Source organism: Arvicanthis niloticus, chromosome 25 (assembly GCF_011762505.2).
Source record: "Arvicanthis niloticus isolate mArvNil1 chromosome 25, mArvNil1.pat.X, whole genome shotgun sequence".
In the NCBI taxonomy this organism is placed as follows: domain Eukaryota; kingdom Metazoa; phylum Chordata; class Mammalia; order Rodentia; family Muridae; genus Arvicanthis; species Arvicanthis niloticus.
The window spans coordinates 35,372,863-35,391,613 of record NC_133433.1 but is presented as its reverse complement, the minus strand read 5'-3'; the positions used below and the strand labels follow the sequence as shown (position 1 = coordinate 35,391,613).

At 37.3% G+C, this 18,751-nt stretch overlaps 1 protein-coding gene across 17 annotated transcripts in view; it reads left to right on the top strand.

Moving 5' to 3' along the window:
- The window catches only part of Cspp1 (centrosome and spindle pole associated protein 1), an 86,075-nt gene that overhangs the window by 33,697 nt on the left and 33,627 nt on the right, over window positions 1-18,751 (top strand). For 9 of the 17 annotated variants that reach the window (XR_013107353.1, XM_076924382.1, XM_076924375.1 and 6 more), the window contains 9 exons: window positions 3,860-3,946; window positions 5,184-5,254; window positions 9,549-9,642; window positions 10,760-10,817; window positions 11,296-11,337; window positions 13,022-13,230; window positions 15,362-15,495; window positions 16,228-16,306; window positions 17,614-17,743. Coding sequence is in view for 16 of the 17 variants with exons in the window: in XM_076924382.1 (XP_076780497.1) it covers window positions 3,860-3,946; window positions 5,184-5,254; window positions 9,549-9,642; window positions 10,760-10,817; window positions 11,296-11,337; window positions 13,022-13,230; window positions 15,362-15,495; window positions 16,228-16,306; window positions 17,614-17,743 (904 nt within the window). In the remaining variant the exon portion in view is untranslated. The remainder of the gene's footprint in view (window positions 1-3,859; window positions 3,947-5,183; window positions 5,255-9,548; window positions 9,643-10,759; window positions 10,818-11,295; window positions 11,338-13,021; window positions 13,231-15,361; window positions 15,496-16,227; window positions 16,307-17,613; window positions 17,744-18,751) is intronic. The other 8 variants (XM_076924380.1, XM_076924379.1, XM_076924378.1 and 5 more) reach the window with 2 other exon arrangements.

Below are 18,751 nucleotides of genomic sequence, written 5' to 3'. Positions count from 1 at the left end.
ATTATGGATTCTTAAAATGTAGCCTATGCTAGTATTTATTATTTATTAACTGAGTAGTAGAAGTTAATATATTAACTTTTAATGTTTTACTTTAATAGTAACTAGTCAAAGAGGTTTTCAGTATTGAAAATGCTGTTTTGTAGTTTCTTGTGTGATTCATGTGGTTAATATTTCCAGTCTATTTGAATATAGTTGCATATTTATAATGAACAGATATTTAGTCAAGTTGTGGAATATTTCCTTGTATGAAGATGGAATCTGTACAAATCACGTAGATTACGTGCCTGCCTAGTATACTGTGCTCCCTCAGACTTAGGATGTAAGACACAAATGAGAATTGTCTAATTAGAAGCTGTCCATTGGTGTTTGCTTCTCACTTTGTGTCTTTAATTTTATTTTCACAAGGGTCGTGTTAGTAATTTTAAAAAAGATTCACTTTTAAAAATTTTATGTGTATATATGTGTCCCCACCTAAGTTTATGTGTACAGTGTGCATGCACAAAATGGTGGAGTTCAAAGGATTTCAGATCCCCTGGAGCTGGAGTTTCAGGCTGTTGTCAGCCATCTCATGTAGTTCTGGAAATTGGACCAAGGTCTTCCACAAGAGCATTATATGTTCTGATTGCTGAACCATCTCTCTAGTCCCATTTAAACAGATTTTTTTTTCACATTAAAGATACTAGAAAGATACTAACTACAGAAATCAGAAGAGAACTGGAAACGATGGGTTAATGTTACTTACAGTAGTACCTCAGAAAGCCTGAGTGCAGAACTCAGCAGCCATTTACGTCACTCGTGTGCATGGATGCATGGAAACTCACACAGCGTAGTAGCAAGATAAATCTCACATGTGTGGAAACTCACACATCTCAGTGGCAAGACTGTACAGTCGACCCAGTATTTTCAAGTCCCTAAGTTTGATACCCATTCCTGCAGAAAGGTGGAAGGTATGGAGATTCAATATGGCTATTAAATTTTCAGTCTAAGAATAAAAACTTGACTGAGATTCTAAACTACATAGTGGTTTCGTGGATCTCTGTATCTGAAGCGTTTTAAGAGATCTTGTATTATTACTCTATGGTCTTTGCAGTTTTATGTATTAGCAACAACCTGGATCTTAAGCTAGTTAAGATAACGTGTTAAACTTTGTAAGTTTAGTATGGTTCAAAATAACTTTTTGGTAATGTTATGATCTGTGTATGTGTTGAAGAATCCATGAGCTACATTTTGTGTAGATTCTTGGCACTGACAGTTACAATCAAGTATATTAAGGTTATAAATACAAATATTGTTTTTAGACAAATTAGCTGAAAATGCAGGAAGCTGTAGTTCTTAGCTAAATTTTAGAACAAATTTATATGTTTTTAATGGTCTTTTAATTCTGGGACCTGAAGTTATGCTTTACAAAAAATGCTTCTCCCCCCTTTTTAAAGATTTATTATGTATGCAGTACTCTGTCTACATGCCAGAAGAGGGCACCAGATCCCATTATAGATAATTATGAGTCACCATGTGCTTTCTGAGAATTGAATTCACGACCCTCTGGAAGAGCAGCTAGTGCCCTTAACCTCTGAGCCACCTCTCCAGTCTGTATTTCTCTGTATAACTATTAAATGTATTTGTACTGAAGTAGATACCTCCTTACCTCACCAGTGAATTTACTTTTGTGTGTCATGTCAGGTCCCTACCACCATTTCTAAGCTTGACGATTCTTGAGAACGGCTCACAGTTTTTTTGTGTAGACTCATACTCAAAGCTGTGACTGTTTATTTTAGTTTTATTGAGATAGCATCTTGCTCTGCCCAGGCAGGCCTCAAACATCTGGTAGTCTTTTTGTTTTGTTTTACTTATTTTTTTGTCTTAGCCTTCTGAGTGGTAGGATTTCAGACACACCAACACACCCAGCAGACAGCAGTGATTTACTATAGTTATAGGACAGAAAGGAAGACCAACAAAGGGAAAAGGGTGCACGGGGCAGAATCAGAGGTAAACCAGATGCCTCGTTTTGAAACTTCAGTGGCAGACAACACCGAAGATACAGTTCCCACAGCATTGAGATCTGAGTATATATATGCCCTGTCCTAGCACAAGCTAACATTTGGGCTTCCTATAGGACAGCAAGTGTTTCTTTATAGCCTATATTGTTTGTGCAAATAGGTTAGGAACAGTGACACACTCATTAATTAGTTCTTAAACTGGTGGGAACCTTCTGAAATTTGTGTTGTAAGGTGACAACCAAGGGCTACCTATGTAGCAACCCTTAATTAGTGTAGGCGTTTTTAAGCCAGCTGAACTAGATTTTCTGTACACGTGTATTATATTGATGCATTATAACTAAATATGAAGGGCATAGTAGTTATTAATTCCAGTTAATTAAAAACTGGAATTTGTGTATTCACCTTTGCTCCAAATGGTAGAAATAGATTGATGTGTTAGTTTAAAAGAGATTTGAGCATCTGTGCTTCAGTTTAAATAATGCTAGCTTTTTAAAAAAGTTAAATCGATATAAATTTTAAAATGGTGTGGAGAGTCCTGTGCTAGATATGGGTAAAAATGGAAGCCATTACTGTTTTCATGGCAACGTCACCATGTTATTAGGATTACTATGTGAGCAGATTTCCTCCAGATAAGTGTGGTTGTGGTTTGTGGTGGGACCAAGTGAGGACCATGGTAGGCAGGCTCATTGGAGAATGTGTTTGTTTCTTTTACAGCTGAACGTGGCCACAATTCTTAATCTGATCAGCGACTTTTATGTTAAATGCTATAGTTTTTCAACCATGCTTTTCATTTTCTTCAGCAGCCACCTAAAGAAATAGGACTTGTGAAGTGTTTATTGCAGATGCTAATCAACGCCCATATAAAAGCTGATGCTGGTTTCCCTGGCATAAGAAATTATACTCAAAAAACCAAACAAATCAGTGTTTGCCAAATGGAAAAAGAAAGATAGTTGAAAACATTTTCACTGTTTTAAATGTCTGCCTTTTTATAGAAGAAAATAAATTCTAACTTTGTTTTTATTCTTTATGATCTTATAAGTAAAGTGAAAGTTCTTCAGGTCTGTTCTGCATCAGATTGTTTTAAAATGTTTTCTGTTTAGCGTCTTCATTCTTCCGTGGAGTTTACTGTGCCAATTTTTAATTCAAAAACCTTGGTTTTATATATAATGAAAAAATTCCCAGAATGTATGTGTCTTAATCAAAAAACAATTTTGTTTTGAGTTCTGCCTGTAAACTTCAGTGTGTACAGGGATGTTGTCTGCTCCATGTCCAGAATAAGGCTTGGCTTGCTGACAGTGCCTGTAATTACCATGTTAACCAAGTGATAAAAATATGTTAGTGTGTTATCTTATATTTATAGCTGAAGAGATGGCTCAGAGATTCCTGCTTTTCTAGAGGACCTGAGTTCAGTTCCTAGCACCCACGTTGAAATGACCTACAACCTCTTCTAACCCAAGTTCTAGCTGATCTGCCACCTTCTGGCCTCCTCAGGCATCAGCAAAGATATGGCTTGTGTACACACATGAGGGTATACACACACACACACACACACAAACACACAGAGGCATAAAAATTAAAATACTTAATTTTTTAAAATGAAAAAAGCGTTATATTAAAAAATTAAATATTTAAATGTAATATTGAAATAAAATATTCTAGAAGTTAAAGAAATAGCGTACAATAATTTCAGTTAAAAAACATGTATTAGGGTCAAATCTAATTCGAATTAACGTCAGGATGTGGTTGCAGTAAACTGTCAGCAAAATCTTGTGCTCACCTTAGTGCTAACACAGACTACAGAACTCTAGAGATATAGAATCCACTGTGTGTGGACGTGCTCTATAAGCCAATGTGTTTTTAAGGCCGCATGGGAGCAGACGAGGGTATGTGGACGGGGATGATGTTACAGAAGAGTCCAACAGACAGATCTCACCTGCTGAAAATAAAAGGTATGTGACAGCAATTCTCTCCTTGAGTCTTCACACTCTGAGACAGCACCTGCCTAAAACTGGCTTCAGGAAAAAGTAGAAAAGCATTGTATATTAGCAAGCCCCCTTTACCAGTGAGAGGAAACAGTAGGGAAGGAAGGAGGTACTTATGGTATTTCCCTCAGCGTTCTCTCTGTTCTCTCTCCTCCTTCCGTGCTGTGGCTTGAACACAAATCATTGGGTGAGGCAAGCAGTTTACTACTAAGCTACCACCCTAGGCCTGTACCATTATTTTCAAGAATAATTTTTTTAGTAAAGCTTAGCAGAGCTTTCAGCACAAGCCTCTCTCATTATAAAGTATATAAATTAGCTTGAAAGAATGAAGGAGAAGTAATATAATTGAATGGTGTTCTAGTGAATTTGAAACATCTTGGAATTGTGGCTGCAGAGATGACACAGTGGTTAAGAAGTTATCCTGTTCTTGCAGAGGACTCAGGTCTGAGTCCTGCAACATATCTGATGGCTTAACAGCTGCCTGTAGTTCCAGTCCAGAGGAGTCTGATACCTCAGCAGGCACATACACATACTTAAAAGATTACCTTGAAGTCATGCTACTGCAGTTGGACTGAAAATGGATTGAAAATGTCCCTGCAGTGTGAGTTTTTAAGTTTATTGCTTATTTATCTTTTGCTTATTGGAGTTTTAATGCTTACACTATAAAATTAATATTTAAGTTTCTATTGATAACAAAGCAAATAACTTTATAGTTTTATTTTGGTGCTTTTTTGTGTTGTCCTTAAGTATGAATAGTTTTAAAAAAATAATCTAAAGAAAACAGATGGACTATCAAGATGTCTCAGTAGGTGAAAATGCTTGCTACAGGCCTAATGACTTGATTCTATCCTTGGAATCCATATTATATGGGAGACAACTGCCAAGGTTGACCTCTGACCTCCACACTTGAACCATGTCACATGTATTATAAACACAAACAAAAATTTTAAAAATTGATGAACTGTAAAGCAAAACTCCATGAGCTCTGGGTATGTGGCTGGGTGGTAGAGTGCTTGTTCACATGGACAAAGCCCAGGACTTAACCGCCAGCATAGTGCAGACCTCACATGGTGGAGCACATCTGTGACCCCAGCACTAAAGGGTCTTCTAGGCATACACCACTGTTCCCAGCCTTTACGTTGAAGCTTGATTTCCTAAAATTAACTGGATTTTAATATTTGTTCTCTCATTTTGTTTGTTTCAGTGTTCATCATAATGGACCACCCAGATCTGCTGATGTCGGTATCACGAGTCCCTTTGCAGGCATGCTCTTTGGTATGTCCAGCACTTTCAGTTGAATTAAATGTCCTTAGTGAGAACTCAGTGTTCTAAGTAAGGATGCCTTTGTGAGTAACAGCAGGCATTTATCGAGGCTTACTCTATGATGGGCACCATACTAAGCATTTAGCATGCATTGTATAGAACTGGTGATATCTTAAAGCTATATAACTAAGTAGCTATATGGGTTATAGATGATAGCTGAAATCAGTTTGGGTAATAAGGTTTTATTCTTTTTTTTTAGCTAGGATTTTGTATTACGAATGTTTCTTTTATTATGTTTTATGTGTAACTCTTGATTCTTTGCTTATTTCTTGTATTTTAGTTCACTTCTTTTGAACACACTGTTCTACCCCTCTTGTTCCCTTAATCACTGTGTGTGTGTGTGTGAGAGAGAGAGACAGAGACAGAGACAGAGACTGAGAGACAGAGGCACAAACATAGTTATAGAGACAGACAGACAGAACTGGAAAAGAGACTGAGACTCTCAGCGACTAGAAAGACTCTTGGACTTCTCATGGGCTTTTCAAACCTAAAGCTCACCCCTAGTGGCATACTTCCTGCAGCAGGGCTATCCTAATCCTTCTAATCCTATCAAGAGTTTCATCCCAGTGACTAAGCATTCAAAATATATGAACTGATGGGGGCCATTCATAGTCAAACCATCATACTTCTTCTTTTTATATAGTTTCTGAATAAGTGTTTTTTTTTTTCTTCAAAATCATAATGACCCAAATTTTCTATTTTTTTAATCAAAGGTCAAGGTTATTACTGAATACAATTCTTTTTTGCTATATTATGTTTGTCCTCATTTCGTTTCAGAAATGGTATGGTGAGCCTTGGTTTTTGCTTATAGCTTTGTATATAAAAGTTGTTCTTTGAATGGATACTTTGAAAGCTTAAAGTTTGGTTTTAGTAAGGTACATGAGAAAATTGAATAGCATATTAGGTTGATCCAGTCTAATAAAAGCAGTCAGTAAGTTAAATTTTGTCATTGAGACATAGTCACCTGGTAATTTTAGACATTTATTTCCTAGAAATACTATTGTGAGAAAGATGGTTATGTTCACAAAAACTTAGTTCTTGTTGCCTATAAGGTTTGACCAAGTTTATCTTTTAGATCAGAGTAAAGGCACATGTTTATGCTATATTTTTAACGGATGGTAAAAAGAGAAGTGGTAAGCTGAGAGTGGACTGAAAATTAATTTTATCAGTAAGAAGGTTACTCTACCATCTGCAGAGGAGTGGAGTGAGATCACTGGTGTGTAGTCAGGAGCTGTGAGCAACACGGTAGACGAGTGTTTGCAGTCAACAACTGACATCCTTCAAACTGATGGTTCATCGTATGTCTGGGCATCTCTATCCCTGAGGAGGTTTGCCCAGATAGGGAGCTGACATCTCTCTAAAGGTGGTGGGTCTCTAACTCCACTTATACTAAAATTTATTTTCCTGTTGTTTAGCTTCAGATATTTTATTTGGGACTTTTACTTTATTAAAAAACAAAACTAAGCTGAACATGGTAGTATATACTTTAAATTGCAATACTTGGAGGTGAGGTAGAGGCAAGCAGATTACTGTGCATCTGGGGCCATCCTGGTCTACCTAATGAGTGGTAGGACAGCCAGGGCTACATAGACCCTCAATCTGTCTGTCTCAACCCTCACAGGGGTTGCCTATCAGATATCTTGAATATCTGATATTTATTTACATAACAGTTCATAACAGTAGCAAAATTGCAGTTATGAAGTAGCAATGAAATGATTTTGTAGTTGGGGGTCATCACAACATATGGAACTCTATTAAAGGGTCACAGCATTAGGAAGGTTGAGAACCACTGATCCACACCCTTTCTTAGCAGGGCGGAGTTGGGAGGAGCCTGTGAGCAAGTTTGGAGGGAAATAACAATGTTCTGTGGCATTTAGAAGTAAACACAAACTACTTAGAAGTGTATATTTGAATTTATACAATTGAAAGCTTTCCTTCACTTTTGTAGTTTTGTTACTGCCTGTTTGTATCTCAGTCCTAGGGATTGAGTTGAGCACTGTTGTGCCTACCAGCTAAGGATTATACCACAGAGCGACATTCTTAATGCGTGTTGGTGTCTCTTATAGTCTGGAAGCACAATTCACGAAATCTTTATTATTTCAAGTTTGTGGGATTTATTAAAAGATTTTTAAAAATATTTACTTTTTTTGTGTAGAATATTTGAGACAGACTCTCTTTGTGTAACTCAAGTTGGATTAGAACTTGCTTTGTAGCTCAGGCTGACTGAATTCACAACACTGTTCCTTCTAAGTGCTGAAATTACATGTGTGCGCTTCTTTTCTTCTTTCTCTTTTGTTTTCTGAAACACTGCCTCAAAAAATTGCTATAGTGCAGGTTGGACATCAACTTGAGATCTATTGAGGTTACATGCATGAGCCACCATGCCTATGTAAATAATCTTTTTAATGGCTTAGGAAATACAGTGTGTATTTAAAAGTTTGTTTATAGTCTGGTTGTCATTATAATGGTTTGTAACTCAGTTAAATCAGGCTAGTTGATCTTAATGATTTGTTTTTTCTGGTTTTGACAATCATATAGAGAAATATTAATTATCTGATCTTCTTGCCCATAGATGGGAGGTGCAGGAATTTCTTTGAGCAATCTTGTTCAGCAAGACTTTTGTGCACCTGAGGAAGAGGCTAGATTATTGTTGCTGTTTGGTGGAAGGCTGTCTCTGTCTGTCTCAGGAATGTGTTTTTCTCAGTGTTCCTATCTTTCCCCTAGAGTGGTGGCTTATGTTTGTGTAGGGTTTTCATCAGGATTTTCTGGCATTAATTCAACTTCACTAGGTATGAGAAGAGGACACAGGGTCCAAAGCAGTTCCCTGGCCCTCACCAAATGATTGCAGCTGTTTGTACAGAGAAGTTTGGAAAGCAGGACATAGGGTGTGCCTAAGGGCCATGGAAGGGTCTCTTTCAGAACCTCTGTATTGCTGCTCTGGCCAGCAGATGATTAGAAATTCCTCTTGTCTGGGACTTCTGGGATTCTGAAGTTTACTCTAATGCACACTTGGCTTTTAAGAATCTGTTGAAGGATCAGCTGGTTTCTTTGATGTACAGCAGCTGCTTCTTCCCACAGTCTGCTAGCATTATGATGCTTGGATTCCCACTTCTGTATGATTACTGATTTACTCCTTGATGTTCAGTTCTTCTGTTTATTGACAACCTCAGCTTTTTATGAACTTTTAAAAAATGTCACAATTTTGTGGATGATGGAACCTCTTCTCATTGTAGACTCAGAGCGATGCTCTTTTGTGGCTTCTTATCTTCTATATGGACTGCCTCCTCATGTGGGGTTTCCTTTCTGTAGTAGCTTCCGTTTTCTTCTCTATTATGTTTATAGGAATACTAGCTATTTTAACACTCTTATTTCTTCTACTTTTTGTCTGTGTGTGTGAGAGAGAAGGGGGAGAGAGAGAGAGAGAGAGAGAGAGAGAGAGAGACAGACAGACAGACAGACAGACAGACAGACAGACATCTCTTCAGGGCCTTGCCCATGATACAATAATGAAGTTGAAACTCCATTATTGAGATGAGTAGAAGTAAAGAGTGGGACTGGTTTTCACTTTCGGATGGATACTTGTTAAATTTAAGAAGTTTATAGAAGCTATTAAGGTATCTTAGTTAACTCTTCTGTTGGGATGAAACACTTGTGACCAAGGCAACTGAGTTTATTTGGCGTCTGGTAGCAAACGGTTAAACTCCATTATGGAGAGGACAGCAAGGAAGCCAGTGATAGGCCACATAGGAGGAGGAGAAAGCTGAGAGTTTACAACTTAAGCCACAAGCATGAAGCAGAGAGAGCAAACTGGAAGCAAGGCAAGACCTTAAGTTCTCAGCCCACCCTGGCACACTTCCTCTGGCCTCCCAAACAGTGTCACCAACTTGGACCAAGTGTCCAAAGCCCAGGACTTAGGAACATTTCTCATTCAAACCACCATATAAGGGGCTGGGGAGCAGAGTCTTCTGTTACTCAGAGGAAAGTTTTGCAATTACTAATGCGTGTCATATTTGACCTATGATTAAAACTCATAAATTCAGAAAGTTATTGGTGTATTGATGTGACGTTCCCTGTAGTTTCCTTTATATAATAATCACTTAAACACTGAATTTCTTATATTTTTCGTTGTGAGCCTAGCCTTTAATGGCTGAGCCATCTCTCCAGTCCAAACACTGAATTTCTTTAAAGCTTGAGTTTTAGTTGTATGTGATACATAAGAGTTAAGATTTTTTTTTTCCTTATCTAGGAGGTGAAGATCGAGAACTTACCAAGAGAAGGAAAGAGAAATATAGGCAAGAACTACTGGAACAGATAGCTGAGCAACAGAAGAAGAAGAGACGGTAATGAAAAGCTTGCATTTAGCAGAAAGCACTTGCGTGAAATGACAAGAATAAGTGGCAGTTTTTCTACTGTAACTTGATTGCGAATAATCACCTACCAGTGTCTGCCAGATTATTATCCATATGCATACAGACTCAAAAGTAGTTTACTTTGAAAGTAAGAATGGTAAGCTCACGCTCAATAGTATAAATTGTAGTAAATCACAGGGCTTCATTGTATTCAACCCTGTCTAGAATCTTTTTTATTTTTGATTTATTTTGCTTTGACAGTTTCACAGACATAATGAATCAGTTTTAATCCTTCTTGCCCTCTTACAATTTTCTTAATCTGTGAAGCATTAAGATTAGGAATAAAAATATTGGTTCTAAAGAATTTGAGTCTTACTTTGTTGTTCTTTTTCTCACCTCCAGAGATTACTCCAGAGATAAAGTAGATCTTAATATCTACTGTTAAGCTATCTTTAAAAAAGTAATTAATTTTTTAGTGCTGGTTTTTAAACCCAGAGGCTTCTGCTTGTTAGTTAAGCAGGCCCTCTACTATTGAGATTTTCTTTTCTTTATAAAGATTTGTTTTTCTCGAAAAACCAAAAAAAAAAAAAAAAAAAAAAAAAAAAAAAAGATTTATTTTTATATTATGTGTATCAGTGTTTTGCCTGTTTGCCTGCATGTAAAATGTGTATGCTGTGTGTGTTCCTGGTTCCCTTGGAGGCCAGAAGAGGATGTCTGGATCTGTAGAACTGGGATTCCAGGTGGTTGTGAGTTGCCACATGGGTGCTGAGCACCGAGCCTGGGTTGTCAGTGAGAGCAGCAAGGGCTCAGAACGGCTGAGCAGCTCTCCAGTTTTTTTGTTTTTTATTCTGTGTAAATTACTTTGTCTTTGAAATATCTCCAGTATTCATTTTGTGATATGCATCCTAAGCACTTGACATGTAAATCACAGTCTCCTATATTTAAATTTGACCTTTGGATTTTAAAGCTTTATTATCAGAGGAATTATTTGTATTTGGAAATGTATTATATAGGCATCATGTACAGATCTTATTTTATTTATGACTATAATTTTGACAAAGTATGTTTACTACAGTTTTTCAATTCATAAAATCTTAATTTTGTTTAGAGAAAAAGATTTAGCATTTGGAATTACAACTTCTGGAGTACAAGACCCTGAAAAATCGGTAAGAGTTCTTGGCATCTTTTAGTGTTTAATCCTTCATTCAAAGAAGCCTCAAGCGTGTTAGTAGCAGGGGAGGCTCAACAGGTTGGGATACTGTAAAAACCAGTTCAGTTGGAACAATAGTGAACCAAATTCCATTTTCATAAATGTCAGTCATAACTACTGTGAACTATAGAAGTGCTAACTGATCTTAAATATTACCCATTGTTAGTTTAAGATGATTTCCCTTTAATTTGTGTATCATTTTTTAGAGTTTGTTTTGTCTTCTGTTTACATGTGCCACGACCCTGGGAAAGTTAAACCAGTGTAACTTAAACTTGATGTAAATACTGTTTTTAAGTATGTTTTAAAAATTTATTTTTCTTTATGGGAATAATTTTTAAAAATGTGTAACTTGTGTCTTTCATTTTGTTACTGTAAAACTAGAAGGATAATCATACTCTTTTTACTTGACTTTTGCAATTCTCAACATCACTAAGTGGAGTGGCTCTCACACATCATTGCAGTTAAGTAAGGAGGAGGTAACAATTTATTGCTTTCCCCGCAGTGGCCTTTGTTGTTGTTGTATGTGTAGTGTTTATTTGCTGAAAGTTTTTGTTGCTTTTGCTAATGATGGTTAAGACCTCTAGTTTTAATAAAAACTTCTGATTTAAAAAGGATCTAGCAAATCCTAAAACTTAATTGATTTACTTAAGTATGTGTTCCTTGGGTTATCTGCTTTAAAATTTAGTGCTGGGGTGATGGCATAGCTCAGTGGTTGAATGTTTGTAAGATGTGCAAAGCCTGGTTCAGTCACCAGAGGCCCTAGTGTTTTATACTGCTCCAATATGTCCCTTTTGTGTTTCTGACTATTCATATAATATACATTTTAACCTTAGAAAGCAGTCCTGAACCAGGGCTGATCATGTTCTTTTTATAGCTACTTGAGAAGCTGAGGGAAGTTTGAGGCTTCTGTGGGCTATGGAGTAAGTTTCTATTGAGTCTGGGCAACTTAATTAATAAGACTCACAAAATAAAGTAAAAAACAAAATAAGAAACTTAAAAGGATCAGTTCTGTAGGTCAGTGGGAGGAAAAGCTGCTGCTTAGCTTGGGTGAGGCCTTAAATGTAATTCCTGGTTCCCAGTAATGGGAGAAAAAACCCTTCCTGAAAATATTGCCTTGCAGAAAAAAAATAGGGTCCAAAGGTAATTCTTTTTTGTTTCTCATTAAATACCTTTTAAGTAGCCATTGCATTAAAAAATTAGCTTCTGGAAACTTGAGTCTTTTTAGTATAATATATTGGCATGTTAAATTTTATAGTATATTATATATCTTATTTATTTTGGAATTGAATCACCTAAAGAGTGTCAAGTTGAATAAATATGTATTAGAGGGGACAGTTAAAGATTATTTAATAAATTTATTAAATTATGAATTATAATTTTAATAATTATATTACAATCTATATTAACAAAATTTATATAACATATTATTTTTATAAATTATAAATATATAAATTTATACAAATATTCATATAAATATATAAATTATATTCATATAATTAAGTAGGATTATATGTTATAATAACTATATAATATATAATTATAACATTTAAAACTATAGGTTAATAAGTTTATTAAATTTATAAATTATTAAATTTTATAGTCTGTGATAGAGCTATTTATTCTGGAATTGAATCACCTAAAGAGTGTCAAGTTGAATATTAGAGGCAACAGTTAACATTATTTAATATTTAAAAATGGCATAAACTGTATCCTTGAGTAAAGATTAGTAAGCAGCCGCTGGTCTACCCTGTTGTGGCTCTTTTTGTAAATCTGCTCTTACTGTGGCACAGCGTTCTTCACTATTCACACGTGGCCTTCCCCTGGTGATCTCCCAAGCAGCAGCTGAGGAGAGATGCGGTGCTGCTGTTGTCTTACCAGAGACCTGCCCTGGAAGTTCATGCCTGACTGTAGTTGCTGTTTATTCATTTACTAATCATGAGCCTTTAGGTGATTTATGTGCTTCTCAGGGAGCCTCAAATTACCTGCTTATAAAATAAGAATTGGATCTTTAAAGTCTTTTTTAGCTGTAAAATTCTGCTGTTCTGTGACTGTCTAAGTGCCTGCTGGGGTAGAGGGTCCTTGGAGGTCCTGTCACTGTTAAACTTATGGTTCTATGTAACAAACAGGTTTTTTTTTTTTTTGTCTTTTTCTTTATTTTAGCCTGATAGACTAAAGCAGTTTAGTTTGACACCAAGACACTTTGAAGAGATGATACCACCTGAAAGACCCAGAGTAGCTTTCCAGACACCTCCCCCTCCCTTCTCTGCCCCGTCTATCCCACCAGTCCCACCAGTTCATTCCGCCCCTTCTCACAATGAAGACTTGCACAGTGGACTCGGCAGCACCCTTGGTGAACTGGTGCATCCCAGGTGCTTGTTTAAATGTTTGTATTTGGGAATTAGGGAAGCCTCATTGTGCTTTACATGTATAAGAAAGAGTGTGCTGCCACAGTCGATGCTTCAAAGATGGCGTAGCATTAGTAACTTTGCTGAGTAGTGTTTTCTTCTTCATTGTTATTGATTCTCTTTCTCTGCTATTAGAAAAAGGAGAAATCTTTAATGTTTATATCCGTTAATAGGCTTAGGATTTTTAAAATAAGTTAGTAACTACATGTTAGTATTTTTTAGGTCATATTTTTAAAATCTTTTAAAAGTTGTGCATTGTTCAGTTATTTCCACTTGGCAATCATTGAATTGTTTCTTCACCTTATTCAGAAAAATTTTCTAACCTGGTACATATCTGTCTGCTTTAACAGTTCTTTCTGGGCTTACTCTAGGTCCTTTGGGATGTACTCTGGAATTCATATTGAACATGTCATTTCTATAGGGAAAACACGTCATACTAATCTATACATAAAGAAGACTGTGTAACATGAATATTTTCTGGCCTATACTTAAATACTAATTGTAGGAATATCTTTACATTTGTAGATGTTTTTCTCTAACTGTTAACACATTTCTGAGATGTCTTTCCTGTCAGCAGGACTTGGTCTTTTATTTGTCACTAACAATCTGTAGGGCTTTTCTTACAGTGTTTCTCAGGCCCTTCCTTTATTTTCTTTAATGGCCTCCCTACTCCAAAGGCTGAGAGACTGGAATTAGAGAGCCACAGCTCTGTTGGGTTAGAGGCTGGAATAGTCGGCTTCACTGGACTTTATGCAAAACAGTTTTCTCACTTGTAAAAGGTGATGGCAGTACTTGACATAGTCAGAGGGCTGAACATTGAGTTTCCTATGTATAGATACAGTTTAGGAGTTGCTGATAATAATAGATTCCTTCCATAACTGTTACTCAGGTTGTTTTTGCTGGCGCATCTGCACTGCTGATGGTGAGGTTAGACTCACCGACTGATGTGTGGAACTGCTGACACCTGAAGAGACTTTGGTGCTACCTTAGCCTGCAGATTCTTTAAGGCGGACGGAATATGTTAATGTTTGAGTAAAAAATATCTAGAATGTCCCTCTTTTCTTTGTTTATCTAAAGTTATTTGCGTTTGCCATTTCTATTATTGAAGAATACTGTGCTAGTAGAAACACATTGCTCCTCAGTGAGGAAATGTGGAAGTACAAATTTTTATACATTTTAAATTTATGAACTATTAAATATTATATCAGGGCTGTATGGATACTTAAGCAACCACATTGTGGTTTAACTTTCTGTGAAAAAGCAGTAAGTTTTACGTATAAAAAATAAACCCTTGGGTTGGGGAGATGGTTCAGTCAGTTAAAACGCTGGGTGTTGTGGGATGCATTTGTAGTCTCAGTGCTGTGAGGCAGAGACTGGATCTCTGGGGCTTGCTGGCCAGCTGGTGCAATTAGTGAGCAACTCCGTGTCAAAAACAAAGTGAACAGCTCCCCAGAACTGACGTGCAAGGATAACTGCTAGCTTGTACATTTGTACATACTCGTGTTCACGTTCTCTCCTACACGCACAAGTTCCTATACACATGATGGGCACATGTGCACCATTGGATATGTGCGCAGGTATTGACATGCACAAACATACTCACTCTATGCACTGTCCTGCCCACATAGAACCATTTGTCATCCTGAGGTGGTGGAGCTCTTGGTTCTCTCTCTCTGTGACTCTTATCACATGACACTTCCAGCTTTGGGAATCTTCAAGCTTTTCTCCTGTCACTTTACAGACTGAGTGTCCCTGCTCTGTATTCCTCTGGTATTCTTTGTCATTTGCCCTGTGGGTGCTGCACTGTTGTAATTGTTCATTCTGTGTTTACTGAGGAGGAGCATACCTTTGTTTGATATGGCACATAATGGCTACTGGATATTACTCAATTGCTTTAACTTGTTCGCATCTTACCAAAATGTTCCTGAAGTTGTAAAATTTGTTGCTGTTTGCTTTTTGATTCCGAATTTTTCTTGAACAACTAGTACAAGGCTGATTTTCAATTTTAATATTACCTTTTTTTTTTTGCAAAAGATTAAACTATCTTGCTTAAAAGTAATACGAGGATGATGTTTTTGTTTTTCTTTTGGTATAGGATTGTGCCTGTGCCTCTGAATCCACCTCCAGCTCCGCTACTTGCCCCTCTAGCTCCTAACTACCGAACTCCTTATGATGATGCATACTATTTTTACGGTGCCAGAAACACATTGGATCCTAATATTGCATACTGTGAGTTTTCTATATATTCTATAAATATTTTTCTGGTGGTTTAGTAAGGATAATTATTTTTATGGAAGCAACAGTATGTAAATGAAAAAAAGTACAGCTCCATTTAATCCAAGTATTATGTATTTATTGACAGTAAATTCATTCCTAGTATCAAGTCCAATTTTATTAGTTTGACATGATACTCAATAGAGATATTTTATGAAGAGAAGAGGTTTATTTTAGAGACCTAATCTGCCCAAATAACATATGCAGGGCAGGTGTGAATGCACTATCAGTTTTTTCCACTCCCCTTGTAAATTCACAATTCACTCATGGGGCTTCAATTTTTACTCTGTTAAATTTGTTAGCAAAAGATTTTATGAATTAAATTCCCGCATACATTTTAGAGGACAAACTGTAGCAATACTCATTTTAAAATGCAGTTATGGATGGAGGCAAGAAGATGAGTTCAAGGCCCTCTTGGGCTATTGAGGAACTTCTTAGTCCCCTGGGGTCATAAAACAAGACCCAGTTTTAAAACCAAAATAAAACTAATTGTGTCTCATAGTTATTTCCTTTTGACTCAGCATTAAGTGGTAATTGTTTTATGTTTTCTATGTTCTTTTGCTAACTGTTAGCCCAGAGTATTGGTGCATGGGAAAAGCTTTCGGTGTCATTTTCTTTAGGGATTAAATGTTACTAATAGTAAGTAAATATTCTGAAACAAATGTCTTTTTTTCTGTTTCCCTTTAGATGGTTCAGGAATGATTGGCGGACAGCCTGCCCCTCATGTCTCTGTTCCTGTCACTCACCAGGTAGCGCCACCAGCTATGTAAGTCTTTAGTTAAAATACAAGTGTTAAGATATGCACAGTATAAGTCTTGTAGCCTAACTACTTTAAAGAACACTTGGTGTTGTATTTAGTCCATCTGTAACATTACATAACCATCTCCAGAATGCTTTTCATGTTTTAAATGAGAACTCTATCCTTTGAATTCAGTAACAGGCAACTACATTTTCTCTTGTGACATGCTCTGGCAGCCCCTGTTCTGTTGTCTGTCTGTGGGTCTGACTTCTGGTACCTCCTGAGGCTCAGACAGTGTTTTATTGTGACTGGCTCATTTCACTTAGCACAGGGTCCTTAGCTGCTCATGGTTCTTGTAACTTACGTTGGGATTTTTCGAGGCTGAATAATAGTGCATTGTGTGCCTACACCATCAGATTTTCTTTTTAGTTAGCCACTGACAGACACTGGAGCGCCTTTATCATCTTAGTTATAAACATGTTGCTACTAGAATCATTGTATTTTTCTAATTTCTTTTATATATACACTCAGAAATATAATTTTCCATGGTAACTGTCACATGGTAACTGTTTTAGAACTGTTTTGGAGGAAGAGCCATATTACTGTCACAGTAGAATACTGTTTGCCTTCCGACTGTCAGTGCACAAAGATTCTAGTTTCTCTGCATGTTCCCCAGCAGTTCCTATTTTCTGACCAGCTGCCTTTAGTGTGAAGTGATATGTCATTGTGCACTCATGCATGTGTGGAGGGCAGAGGTCAATCTCAGGTATTGCTCCTTGGGATCTGCCTGCCTTGTTTCTGAGACAAGATTTTTCTTCGGGCCCTGGCCTTCACCAATTTGGTTAAGCTTGTAGCCCCAGGAGTCTTTCTGTCTCTGCCTCTCCCCAGCTGGTATTATAGTTGTACTCCAACACACCCAGCTTTTTATGTGTGTGCTGGCGACTGGACTCAGGTTCTCCTGCTCATGTGGTGTCTTAGTTACTTTTCTTATTGCTGAGATACCCTGGCGAAAGCATCTTAAGGGAGAGAGGGTTTATTTTGGCTTATAGTTCATTTTTTAAATCTTGTATTTACTTTTATTGTGCATGCTTGTGCATGTGCTCAAACGTGCCACAGCGTGCATGTGGAGGACAGCGGACTGCTTGCAGGAGCTGCTTCTCAGGGGCTCTGTGTAGTCTTGGGCACGGCACAGTGTTTGCCATACTTGTTGACCCATCTTGCTGGCTCTGTTTTAAAAGATGGTTTTATATGCCAGATGAAGAATTGTTTTTGTTTTCTTCTAGAATTTGCTTGTTCTTATAATAAATTGATTCAAATTGTTTATTTGCTATTAGGAATACTGTTGGACAGAATGAACAGAAAGTTCTTAGCAATGGACACAGAAATTCAGGACTGGTCTTTGAGGATAAGCCAAAACCTTCTACACAGTCACTTCAGTCTTACCAAGAAGCTTTGCAGGAGCAGGTATTCATTTGTTCATTTGATATTGACTGACTTACAGCACAACTGTAACTAAAGCGGAGAACAATGGCAGGCAATATGGTAAGCTCTGGAGCGGGTGTGCTGGAATTACTGAAGGAAACAGCAGTCTTGCCTGGGACAGTTAGGGCTGGGTATGTAGTTAATATTTGAGCTGCACGTTAGTTTCTAGATATTCCTGGTATATTTAAGGATTTTTATTTTATTTTTTTATTTTCCTGGGTTTTCCAAGAACTTGCTTATTTGGTGTGTGTCTATGTGCATGTGTGTTTCCTTCTACCATATTTTTTTTGGGGGGGGGATCATATTCAGGTAGTCAGGGTTGGTTGCAGGTTCTTTGACTGTCTGATCTATCTACCATGCTGGCCATAGAGAAGCGTTTAGTGAGCTGTTGATCAGTTCAATTCAGCTAAGAGGTGCTGAGGCTCTGAGCTATCTGAGGAGAAAGGGAGGGTGTCGGCATACAGCTCTGATCTTTAATGCACAGGGTCCAAGTGAGAGGATGAGAAAGAGGGAGGGTTTAAACATGATTTGTAGTGTCCAAATATAAGGAGACCAATGAGGCCACAATCCAATAGGGAACACCTTAGTAGAATGCTTACAAGAAATACATCGGCATCTCTTATTTATACTTTTATGTTGGTTAAAGAAAACTTACTTAGGAGTTTGTAACCGTTTTTTTTTTTGGGAGAGATTCAAGGTGTGGGTTCATATCTAAATTGAGGACTTTCCTGGGGAATTCTGTTTAGATTTCTTGGTGAACTATGGATTTTGTTGTTTTGTTTTCTTGAGGTAGGGTTCCATCTGGATCAGGCTGCCCTTGAGCTTACTATGTGATGAAGGAAGTAGTACCTTGAAATTCTAGTCATCCTGTTTGCTTCTCCCTCCTGAGGGCTGGGAATACAGGTGCACACCAGAGTGCTCTGTTTTATGTGGCGCAGAGAATTGATCTGAGGATTTTTTAGGCAAGAGTGCCACATTCTTAGCTCCGTG